Source organism: Castor canadensis, chromosome 13 (assembly GCF_047511655.1).
Source record: "Castor canadensis chromosome 13, mCasCan1.hap1v2, whole genome shotgun sequence".
Taxonomy (NCBI): Eukaryota; Metazoa; Chordata; class Mammalia; order Rodentia; family Castoridae; genus Castor; species Castor canadensis.
The window spans coordinates 115,573,165-115,585,367 of NC_133398.1; the positions used below are offsets into that span (position 1 = coordinate 115,573,165).

The window sequence follows — 12,203 nt, forward strand, 5'->3', positions numbered from 1 at the left end:
GGCATAGTGGCTCAAGTGGTAGAACACCTGTTTAATAAACATGAGTCTCTGAGTTCAAACCCTAGTCCCACCAAAAATAACCAAAAATCATACTGCAAAAGGCACATCAGAAATTCATTGGGGAGAAGCCTACAAGAATAATCTAAAAGAAGAAATGTCCCGTCCTGCAGGACACATCAGCGTGGGTAGCGAACCTAGAAGGGGAAGAATGAAGGGACAAGAGACACGAAGGAGACAGCAAGACAGGAGTTCTGATCAAGCTGCAAAATTTTATTGTTCATACAGGGGTATTTATGTGCTGAGGGAGTGAGGGGTATGAGGAGGTGCAGGCTGGTTGGCTGGTTCTGCTATAGGGTGCCCGTTCGTGCCGGCGGCAAGGTAAACTCCCGGAAGAGAAGCAGGGACGGCGCCATCTTGTGCTGGAGATGGAGAAGTTGGGACAAACAACCGCAAAATGTTCCAGGGCAAGGTCAAGACAGAATGGCTCACAAAGGGAGCCTTGTCTCCGACATTTCCCCCTTATTCTTATACAAACATGACCAGAATATGTCGGCTTATTGAGAGGGGATGACAGAGGCCCAGTTCCTCAGGGTGGAGATCATTTTTGCTTTGTAAGCAAGCGTCCTTGCTAAGTTCTCAAGAGAATCTCCTCGGCATGTTTTTTGAGGAGGCGGATTTTTTAGGAGCATGCCAACCGCCATGCACCAGGGCATGTCATACAGAGGTCTTGGGTCTGGGGATCCTAGGATCCACCCTCCTGCAGTCTTACCTGCACCCTCATTTAGAAAAGCCTTTATGATCACTCTCCCTGGGTGCTGCCTCCCCCAAGCAGAGGGGCCCAGTGGAGGAGGGCCCAATGGGCGATGAGTGGTCAAGAATGTTATATAAGAAGAGGGGGTGGCAGAGAGAAAATTTGGAAACCCAGATGGAGCATTTAGCGAGTTTCTATTGAAAGGAAGGTCTCAGGAGCACGGTCTTCCATATCCAGGCGATGATAATGGACCTGTATAGGCTTAGAGGCTAAAGTGTTAATTTGTTCTTTAATGAATTGTATCAGCCTGTTTATAATGCAGGGCCCTATGATCACAATTAAAAGTAGACCTAGCAAGGGGCCTAATAGTGGAAGAAGGTAGGGTAGAATTCCATTAAGCCCAGTCCAGAGGGGGTTTTCAAATAGCTCCCTTCGTCTCTTTTCTAAATCTTCTTGAAGCTGTTTAATTTTGGTGCGTACTATGCCTGATTTATTGGCATAAAAGCAGCATCTTTCCCCTAAGGCCAAGCAGATACCTCCCTGGTTGGCTGTTAGCAGATCTAAGCCTCGCCTGTTCTGAAGGACCACTTCTGCCAGGGAGTCTATTTGGTCCTGTAAATCCTTAATGGTTCCAGATAGAGTTTGTACATCATTTATAAGTTGTTGAGATAGGCGACGGTAAGAGTGTATAGCCATGCCTAAGCCAGCTGTACCTGTGCCTATAGCTGCTGTTATTCCAAGGCTGGCAAGGAGCGGTAAGGCTTGTATTGCCCGTTTATGTCTTTTAATTAAGGTGTCTAAGCTAGGAATGGGCAGAGGTTCATCTCCTGAGACAACAGTAATATCTGGGAGTAATAAGGCAACAACACAGCCACCAGTCCAATTTGCTGGAAGCCTGGGGAAGGCTGAGTTTCCTCCACACAAAAAAACTGTACCGTTGGGGGGACAAAGAGCTGGGGTGGGTGAGGAATAATTTAGAACTGATGAGCAATTTCTAAAAGAACTAACCCCAACGTCAATATCATAAGAATTATTTTGCATCCTGCCTTGAAGGCATACTGTAGGTGCATCCATAGGCTGTACTTTAAAGGGAAGTCCAGATTGGCAGGTATCCTGATTATTTACGGTGGAGTTAACAGGTATTGCCATGGGCATTATTGCTCCTGTGGTCATGCAAAGCCAGCAATCCTTAGCAAGGGTGGGGTTGGAAGTGTTAAGCAAGGAGAAGGTACTTCCCAAAATATCTAATGTATTGGGATCTAAATCTGGAATCTGAGATTTAGGCAACATTAAGGGGTGATATGTGAGTTCAGGGATTTGGGGTTTTAAAAGCTCGATTATTTGAAGATGTTTGACAGCATCCGTGGGTCCTCCACCGTCAGAGACCCCTGTAGGAGGGCGGGAAGCCGTCTGCATAGCATTTTGCCCAATTTTAACAAGTTTTAAAGTACCATTATCAAAGGGTGCACTTTTGAGAATGTCATTAATCAAGTTCCAATAAGAAAAGGCAGTCACAGGGACCTTTTCGGGGCCAAGAGATTCATAATAGTCTTTTAAACAGTCTCCGACCCGGAGCCATCTTTTACCATCAATGGTTCCTTCGAGAGGAAACCAAGGACATAAATCTCCTATGTAACAAAATAATGACCTCAAGTCTTTTTTCTTAACACGCGCCCCTCGTGTCTTGAGGGCCTCCTTGAGGCCTGAAAGAAACAAATCATGTGACGACACTGCTTGTCCCAGGGTGGGTCACTCACCGTTCGCCGTCCTCACTCTCCTCCTGGATCTGTCTCTCGGTTGCGTTTGCCGAGGCGATCGCGAACTCTGCTTGGGCCCAAGCCTTCCCAGAGGACGGTGTTCTCCCCGCAATCAAAGGAATAGCTACAGCCACATTGGGCGCCAGATGTCCCGTCCTGCAGGACACATCAGCGTGGGTAGCGAACCTAGAAGGGGAAGAATGAAGGGACAAGAGACACAAAGGAGACAGCAAGACAGGAGTTCTGATCAAGCTGCAAAATTTTATTGTTCATACAGGGGTATTTATGTGCTGAGGGAGTGAGGGGTATGAGGAGGTGCAGGCTGGTTGGCTGGTTCTGCTATAGGGTGCCCGTTCGCGCCGGCGGCAAGGTAAACTCCCGGAAGAGAAGCAGGGACGGCGCCATCTTGTGCTGGAGATGGAGAAGTTGGGACAAACAACCGCAAAATGTTCCAGGGCAAGGTCAAGACAGAATGGCTCACAAAGGGAGCCTTGTCTCCGACAAAGAAATACTACAGGTAGTCAATGAGAATTTTATAGAGATGATACTGGATATGGTCAACCAAAATGTACAGGAGACACTCAAGAAATTCCAAGACAACAAAAATAGAAAATTTGAAAAAGCACAAGAAGAAATAAAAGAAACCATAAAAGCACTGTATAAACACCAAAGTGAAACAAAGAACACGATTAATAAAGAGATAAACGAACTCAGGACAAAAATAGAGAACATTAAAGAGGAAACGACCCAGGATATGGAAAACCTCAGAAAAAAGAATGAAACAGAACTGCAAAACAAAATGGAAGGCCAATCGAGCAGAATACAACAAACAGAAGACAGAATGTCAGAACTCGAGATGAAATGGTAATTAAAGGAAAAAAACCGAAGAACTATTAATTAAACAACCCAAGACCTGTGAAAAGAAAATGCAAGAACTCACTGACTCCATCAAAAGACCAAACTTGAGAATCATGGGCATCGAAAAAGGAGAAGAGGTGCACGCAAAGGGAATGCGCAATATATTCAACAAAATAGTAACAGAAAACTTCCCAAATCTAGAGAAATCTATTCCCATGCAGATGCAAGAGGCCACCAGAACACCAAACAGACCAGACCAAAATAGATCTACCCCACGGCATATTATCATTAAAACAACAGATACAAAGAACCGAGAAAGAATACTGAAGGCTGTAAGAGAGAAAAAACAAATAACATGCAAAGGTAAACCCATCAAAATCACAGCACACTTCTCAACAGAAACATTAAAAGCAAGAAGAGCTTGGGGTGAGATATTCCGGGCACTGAATGAAAATAACTGCAACCTCAGGATACTCTACCCAGCAAAACTATCATTCAAAATAGATGGAGCTATAAAAGTCTTCCATGATAAGCAGAAACTAAAACAATATGTGACCACAAAGCCACCACTACAAAAGATTCTTCAAGGGCTTCTGCACACAGAAGGTGAAACCCAACATAACCATGAAAAGACAGGCAGCACCAAACTACAGGAAAAGAAAAAGCAAGAAAGTAGAGAGTAACCTCAACTTAGGTACACACAATCAAACCTTCAAATAACTAAATGACAGGAATCACCACATACCTATCAGTACTAACACTTAATGTTAACAGACTTAATTCACCCATCAAAAGGCACCATTTGAAGAACTGGATTAAAAAGGAAGGAAGATCCAACAATTTGCTGCTTACAGGAGACCCATCTCACCGACAGAAATAAGCATAGCCTCAGGATGAAAGGCTGGCCCCCCAAAACAGGCAGGAGTGGCAATACTTATCTCTGACAAAGTAGCCTTCAAACCTACATTGATCAAACGAGAAAAAGAAGGACATTCCATACTAATAAAAGGGGAAATAGACCAAAACGAAATAACAATTATCAACCTATATGCACCCACTGTCAATGCACCCAATGTCATCAAACATACCCTGAAGGACCTAAAAGCATACGTTAACTCCAACACAGTGGTTGTGGGAGACTTTAACACCACATTATCATCAACAGATAGGTCATCCAAACAAAAAAATCAATAAAGAAATCCTAGATGTAAAATATACCATAGATCACATGGACCTAGTTGATGTCTACAGAACATTTCATCCAACCTCTACACAACATAGATTCTTCTCAGCAGCCCAAAGAACCTTCTCCAAAATAGATCATATCCTAGGGCACAAAGCAGCCTCAGCAAATATAAGAAAATAGAAATTATACCATGCATTCTATCTCATCACAATGCAATAAAACTAGAACTCAACAACAAAAGTAAAGACAAAAAACATGCAAACAGCTGGAAACAGAATAACTCCCTGCTTAATGAACAATGGGTCATTGAGGAAATAAAGAGAGGAAATTTAAAAGTTCCTGGAAGTCAACGAAAATGAAAACACAACCTACTGGAACCTATGGGACACAGAAAAGGCAGTCCTGAGAGGAAAGTTTATAGCCCAAATCAAAGACCTAATGATACATCTCAAACTCCTAGAAAAACAAGAACAAGCAAATCCCAAAACAAATAGAAGGAGAGAAATAATAAAAATAAGAGCTGAAATCAATGAAATAGAAACCAAAAAAACCATGCAAAGAATTAATGAAACAAAAAGTTGGTTCTTTGAAAAATAAACAACATCGACAGACCCCTGGCAAACCTGACTAAAATGAGGAGAAAAAACCCAAATTAGTAGAATCAGGAATGCAAAAGGGGAGATGACAACAAACACCATCAAAGTCCAGGAAATCATCAGAGACTACTTCGAGAACCTATATTCAAGTAAATTCGAAAATCTTAAAGAAATGGACAGATTTCTAGATACTTACGATCATCCAAAACTGAACCAAGAGGATATTAATCACCTGAATAGATATATAACACAAAATGAAATTGAAGCAGCAATGAAGCGTCTCCCCAGAAAGAAAAGTCCAGGACCTGATGGATTCTCTGCTGAATTCTATCAGACCTTTAAAGAAGAACTGACACCAACCCTCCTTAAACTGTTCAACGAAATAGAAAGGGAAGGAAAACCGTCAAACACATTTTATGAAGCCAGTATTACACTTATCCCAAAACCAGGCAAAGACCTCCAAAAAGGAGAACTACAGGCCAATCTCCTTAATGAACATGATGCAAAAATCCTCAACAAAATAATGGCAAACCGAATTCAACAACACATCAAAAAGATCATTCACCAGGACCAAGTAGGTGTCATCCCAGGAATGCAAGGGTAGTTCAACATACGAAAATCAATAAATGTAATACAGCACATCAACAGAAGCAAAGACAAAAACCACTTGATCATCTCAATAGATGCAGAAAAAGCCTTTGATAAGATCCAACACCATTTCATGATAAAAGCTCTAAGAAAACTAGGACTAGTAGGAAAGTACTTCAACATTATAAAAGCTATATATGACAAATCTACAGCCAGCATTACTTAACGGAGAACAACTGAAACCATTCCCTCTAAAATCAGGAACCAGACAAGGATGCCCACTATCTCCACTCCTATTCAACATAGTACTGGAATTCCTAGCCAGAGCAATTAGGCAAGAAGAAGGAATAAAAGGAATACAAATAGGTAAAGAAACTGTCAAAATATCCCTATTTGCAGATGACATGATCCTATACCTTAAAGACCCAAAAAACTCTACTCAGAAGCTTCAAGACACCATCAATACATAGAGCAAGGTAGCAGGATATAAAATCAACATAGAAAAATCATTAGCATTTCTATACACTAATAATGAAAAAACTGAGCAAGAATATATGAAAACAATTCCATTTACAATAGCCTCAAAAAATCAAATAGCTAGGTGTAAACCTAACAAAACATGTGAACAACCTCTACAAGGAAAACTATAAACTTCTGAAGAAAGAGATTGAAGAAAAATACAGAAAGTGGAGAGATCTCCCATGCTCATGGATTGGTAGAATCAACATAGTAAAAATGTCTATACTCCCCAAAGTAATCTACACGTTTAATGCAATTCCCATCAAAACTCCAATGACATTCATAAAAGAGATTGAAAAAATCTACCATTAAATCTATATGGAAACACAAGAGGCCACGAATAGCCAAGGCAATACTCAGTCAAAAGAACAATGCTGGAGGTATCACAATACCTGACTTCAAACTATATTACAAAGCAATAACAATAAAAACTGCATGGTGTTGGCACAAAAACAGACATGAAGACCAGTGGAACAGAATAGAGGACCCAGATATGAAGCCACACAACTATAACCAACTTATCTTTGACAAAGGCGCTAAAAATATACGATGGAGAAAAGACAGCCTCTTCAACAAAAACTGCTGGGAAACTGGTTAGCAGTCTGCAAAAAACTGAAACTAGATCCATGTATATCACCCTATACCAATATTAATTCAAAATGGATCAAGGATCTTAATATCAGACCACAAACTCTAAAGCTGATACAGGAAAGAGTAGGAAATACTCTGAAATTAGTAGGTATAGGTGAGAACTTTCTCAATGGAACCCCAGCAGCACAGCAATTAAGAGACAGCAAAGATAAATGCGACTTCATAAAAAAAAAAAAACAAAAAAAAAAAGCTTCTGCTCAACAAAAGAAATGGTCTCTAAACTGAAAAGAACACCCACAGAGTGGGAGAAAATATTTGCCAGCTACACATCAGACAAAGGACTGATAACCAGAATATATAGAGAACTTAAAAAACTAAATTCTCCCAAAATTAATGAACCAATAAAGAAATGGGCAAGTGAACTAAACAGAACTTTCTCAAAAGAAGAAATTCAAATGGCCGAAAACACATGAAAAAATGCTCACCGTCTCTAGCAATAAAGGAAATGCAAATTAAAACCACACTAAGATTTCACACCTCACCCCTGTTAGAATAGCCATCATCAGCAACACCACCAACAACAGGTGTTGGCGAGGATGCGGGGAAAAAGGAACCCTCTTACACCGTTGGTGGGGATGTAGACTAGTACAACCACTCTGGAAAAAAATTTGGAGGCTACTTAAAAAGCTAGACATCGATCTACCATTTGATCCAGCAATACCACTCTTAGGGATATACCCAAAAGACTGTGACGCAGGTGACTCCAGAGGCACCTGCACACCCATGTTTACTGCGGCACTATTCACAATAGCCAAGTTATGGAAACAGCCAAGATGCCCCACCACTGACCAATGGATTAAGAAAATGTGGTATCTATACACAATGGAATTTTATGCAGCCATGAAGAAGAACGAAATGTTATCATTCGCTGGTAAATGGATGGAACTGGAGAACATCATTCTGAGTGAGGTTACCCTGGCCCAAAAGACCAAAAATCGTATGTTCTCCCTCATATGTGGACATTAGACCAAGGGCAAACACAACAATGGGATTACACTATGAGCACATGATAAAAGCGAGAGCACACAAGGGAGGGGTGAGGATAGGTAAGACACCTAAAAAAATTAGCTAACATTTGCTGCCCTTAACGCAGAGAAACTAAAGCAGATACCTTAAAGCAACTGAGGCCAATAGGAAAAGGGGAACAGGTACTAGAGAAAAGGGTAGATCAAAAAAGAATTAACCTAGAAGGTAACACCCACGCACAGGAAATCAATGTGAGTCAATGCCCTGTATAGCTATCCTTATCTCAACCAGCAAAAACCCTTGTTCCTTCCTATTATTGCTTATACTCTCTCTACAACAAAATTAGCAATAAGGGCAAAATAGTTTCTGCTGAGTATTGTGGGGGTGGGGGGAGAGGGAGGGGGTAGAGTGAGTGGTAAGGGAGGGGGTGGGGGCAGGGGGGAGAAATGACCCAAGCCTTGTATGCACATATGAATAATAAAAAAAAAAGACTGGCTTTTATCCTCTTAATAACATTACCACCATTACTACTCAGCCTACAAACATCTAAGTCTACAAAATTGTCCATATCTCTTCATGGTATCGAGAAAGTGGTAAAAGCCAATAAAGAACAAGGCTACAAAGAAAAACACAGCTTGGTGGATGACAGTTTCCTCAGGAATAATGTGAACATCAGCACAGAGGAGGAAATGGGGGGACTGAACTTCAGGGTGCTGAATGTTATATTTCCATCTGGGTATTTACACTCGATATACTAACTTCTCAATAAATTCCACTGTAAAATTTCAGAGATGATGCTCATCCTAAAAAAACTTGGCCACGGAACAAAACAGATTTCTGTATGTCTTTTTGTCACACAACTCCTGAGGAAAGAGACAGCTTTACGCATTCATAAAACTCAAAATGTGATAAGAGAGCAATTTCTGACACTAACTGTACAGGACAGCCAAGCGATGGACACCACAAATATGAAGGCATGGCACACACAAGTATATCCACAAACTTGAAGCTCCAGCTACAAAAGTCTCATCTCCTCTCTCCTCCAGCAGGAAGGGCAGCTGTGAGTGAAGGTACTGGCAAGAAGAAGTCGGCCCTGTTCCTCCAAGATCCTGATGAAATTTTTGTCAGCGTCCTGTTAAAAAAATGAAAAATTTAGTCATTAAAACATCCTGCGATACTTAGTAACAATGTAATTTCATTATTAAAATCTGACATTTTGTTTCGGATAGAAGACACAAATAACACATGTCATTTAAAAGTAATGTGTTGAGGCTGCTAGGGCCGTGACCCAGGGGGAGAGGACTGCCCAGCACGCCCAAGGCCCAGGGATCGATCCCCAGCTGCAGGTAAAAATATTGCTGCCCAAGGAAACCCAGAGTAAAAGCACAAAGATCCGTATTATAAAATGGTCACAGCAACTTTATCATAAAAAAACGGACAACTCTATAACGTGTAGCAAAAGATCTGCCTTGTAATCCTAGCTACTCAGGAAGCAGAGATAGGGAGGATTAGTTCAGTTAGCATGACCCTATCTCAAAAACACCCAACACAAAACAGATCTGTCTGCGTGCCTCAAGTGTTAGACTGCCTGCTTGCAAGGGTGAGGCCCTGAGTTCAAACCCCAGAACCACCAAAACATAAAAATAACATTAAGAAAGAATGCAGAAATTGTAGACCATTTGCTGTTTTATAAAAACACTGTATGGAAGGTGGTAAACAAACTCAAGGTTACCCACATCACATGGAGAATCTTTAAGACATGTTCAACACACAAGGTAAGGTACAGAGGAGCAGTGATTTTAAAAACATGCAGAATGTAAATTCTGAGATACTTATGTAGATAATGACAGTATACAAGTAGATGTGGGAATGAACACCAAATTCAACATGGGGATAACTTTCAGGATGTGACACAGGCCACAAATAAGCACATGAACATAGGTAAAACACAGAGGGCAGAGACCACAAGTGATACGGCTCAAGGGCTAACTCTACCAAACTCTGAGCATGGCTCTTCCTTCTACACAACTACTTCTGCTCACCATCCCTAAAGGATCCCAGCTGTCCCCCTCAACAGAGACTCCTGACCTAGGCCTATGCCACATACCAGCATGAAATAGCCAAAGATTCCCCATTTCAAAAAAGATTTCAGGGCCTCTAGTCATTTAAGTGACGTTAGCAACAGATAACGTGCAGTTAAGTGCTAGTGGTGGGCATATGCACAGAGAACCTAAAATGCATGATTCTTCAGAGTCACCTAGAGAAAAACACTTAAAAGGCCTCTGTTACGATCAAAGTAGCCCTCCGAGCTCATGGGATAATGCAAGATATTTTTGAGTAGAGAAAATACCACAAGACAAAGCCGGTTAAACCAGGCAGTAAGTACTAAGATATAAAAAGTGAGCTGGGCACCGGTGGCTTATGCCTAGCTACTCATGAGGTAGAGATCAGGAGGATCACAGTTTGAAGCCAGCCCAGGCAAACAGTTCTCAAGACCGTACCTTGAAAAAAACCCAATACAATCAGGGCTGGCATAGTGGCTCAAGTGGTAGAACACCTGTTTAATAAACATGAGGCTCTGAGTTCAAACCCTAGTCCCACCAAAAATAACCAAAAATCATACTGCAAAAGGCACATCAGAAATTCATTGGGGAGAAGCCTACAAGAATAATCTAAAAGAAGAAATACTACAGGTAGTCAATGAGAATTTTATAGAGATGATACTGGATATGGTCAACCAAAATGTACAGGAGACACTCAAGAAATTCCAAGCATTATATGCTTAGACTACACTAAACTGACAAAAAAATACCTTTCTTTATTCAATGAATTATCTTTAACTACTTTAACTGTTTTTACAGTTTTTAAATTTTTTTACATAAAATGAACACATCATTCAGCTACACAAAAAATATTTTCTTTCTTTATATTTTTATTCCATAAGCCATTTTCTATTTTTAATTTTTTGGACCCTTTTGGTTAAAAACTAAGATGAAAGCAGACACATTAGCCTAGCCCCGTGTCAGGACCTCAATATCATTATCCTCCACCTCCACATCTTGTCCCACTGGCAGGACTTTAGGGGCAGTATCAAGCATGTAGCAGTCTCCTAGGACAACAGTGCCTTCTTCTGGAATTCCTTCTAAGGACCTGCCTGAGGCTCATCCTGAGAAGGGGCCAGTCTTCTCAGAAATATGTCCATGGTCATTTGCTTCATTTATTTCTTTTTTCTCATCAATTTGCTAGTAAGGAGATGATGAACCATGAGCATTCATGATTTACCTCTTCCCTTTGTTGTGGGGAAGGGAGGTTATTGGGGTTTGACTGCAGGGTCTCACACTTGCTAGGCCAGTGCTTTACCACTTGAGACACAACCCTGACCCTTTTTTCTTTTAGTTACTTTTGAGATAAGGTCTTGTGCTTTTGCCCAGGGCTGACCTTGGACTACATTCCTTCTACCTCTGCTTCCCATGTAGCTGGGATTACAGGCATACTACACCATTCTCAATTTGTTCTTTGAGATACTGCTAACTTGCCCCGGTAACACTGTGCTGGCCTCAAACCACAATCTTCCTATATCTGCTTTCCTCCCAAATACCAGGGATTATAGGCACAACACCCAGCCATGAACATTCTTTATTAATAACGATCTTTCAGTGATAGCATGCATGTTTTCAAACTTTTTAAAGTTTTTGTTGAGGTTTGCAAACCATTCACTTGAGCTGGGGGTATAACTCAGCAGTAGAGCAGTTGCCCAGGATAAGCAAAGCCCTGGAGGAGAAAGACAAGCAGGAGGTGGGAAGAAGGACAGAGGAAAACGAGAAGGGAGGAGGAGGAGAAGAGGAGCAGCAGCAGCAACAGCAGCAGGAGGAAGAACCCTACTTCTAAACCCTTCATTGTAAATTCTTGGGAGCTCTTCTCTTCTTACTGTGCAATTTCCTTTGCTCTTGCTTCTTCAGCTATGTTCCTCTTCCAGTTCCAGCAAGTCAGGAACCACCTCTAGCAGCTCCTCAATGTCATCCACATCCACCTTAAAGTTGTTTGACATCTCAACCACCACCTGGATTTCTGCATCCTCCTCACCTTTGATAAGTCCGCTGAAGTCATGGACAAATCTCCTTAGTGTCTACTTCAAGAAACAGATGCCATTAATTCACTTCTTGGGGACATGGCCTCAAGCCCAAGCAAGGTTCTTGATGGAGTTATATATGCAATCCTTGGAGAAATGCATCAGTGTTTCCTCAGCTGCAATAGCCTGGACAGAGGTCCTCCTTGGTTAGTAGTCCTTAAAAATTGCTATAACTCCTCAATCTACTGGTTGTCCCAGAGAG

At 41.4% G+C, this 12,203-nt stretch overlaps 1 protein-coding gene across 1 annotated transcript in view; it reads right to left on the minus strand.

Annotated features, from left to right (window-relative positions):
* Window positions 1-249: 249 nt before the first annotated feature.
* LOC141415504 (uncharacterized) overlaps window positions 250-12,203 on the minus strand; it is a 31,314-nt gene continuing 19,360 nt past the window's right edge. Inside the window, exon 4 of the mRNA XM_074052212.1 lies at window positions 250-9,004. Coding sequence (XP_073908313.1) covers window positions 8,997-9,004 — 8 coding nt within the window. The 3' untranslated portion in view covers window positions 250-8,996. The remainder of the gene's footprint in view (window positions 9,005-12,203) is intronic.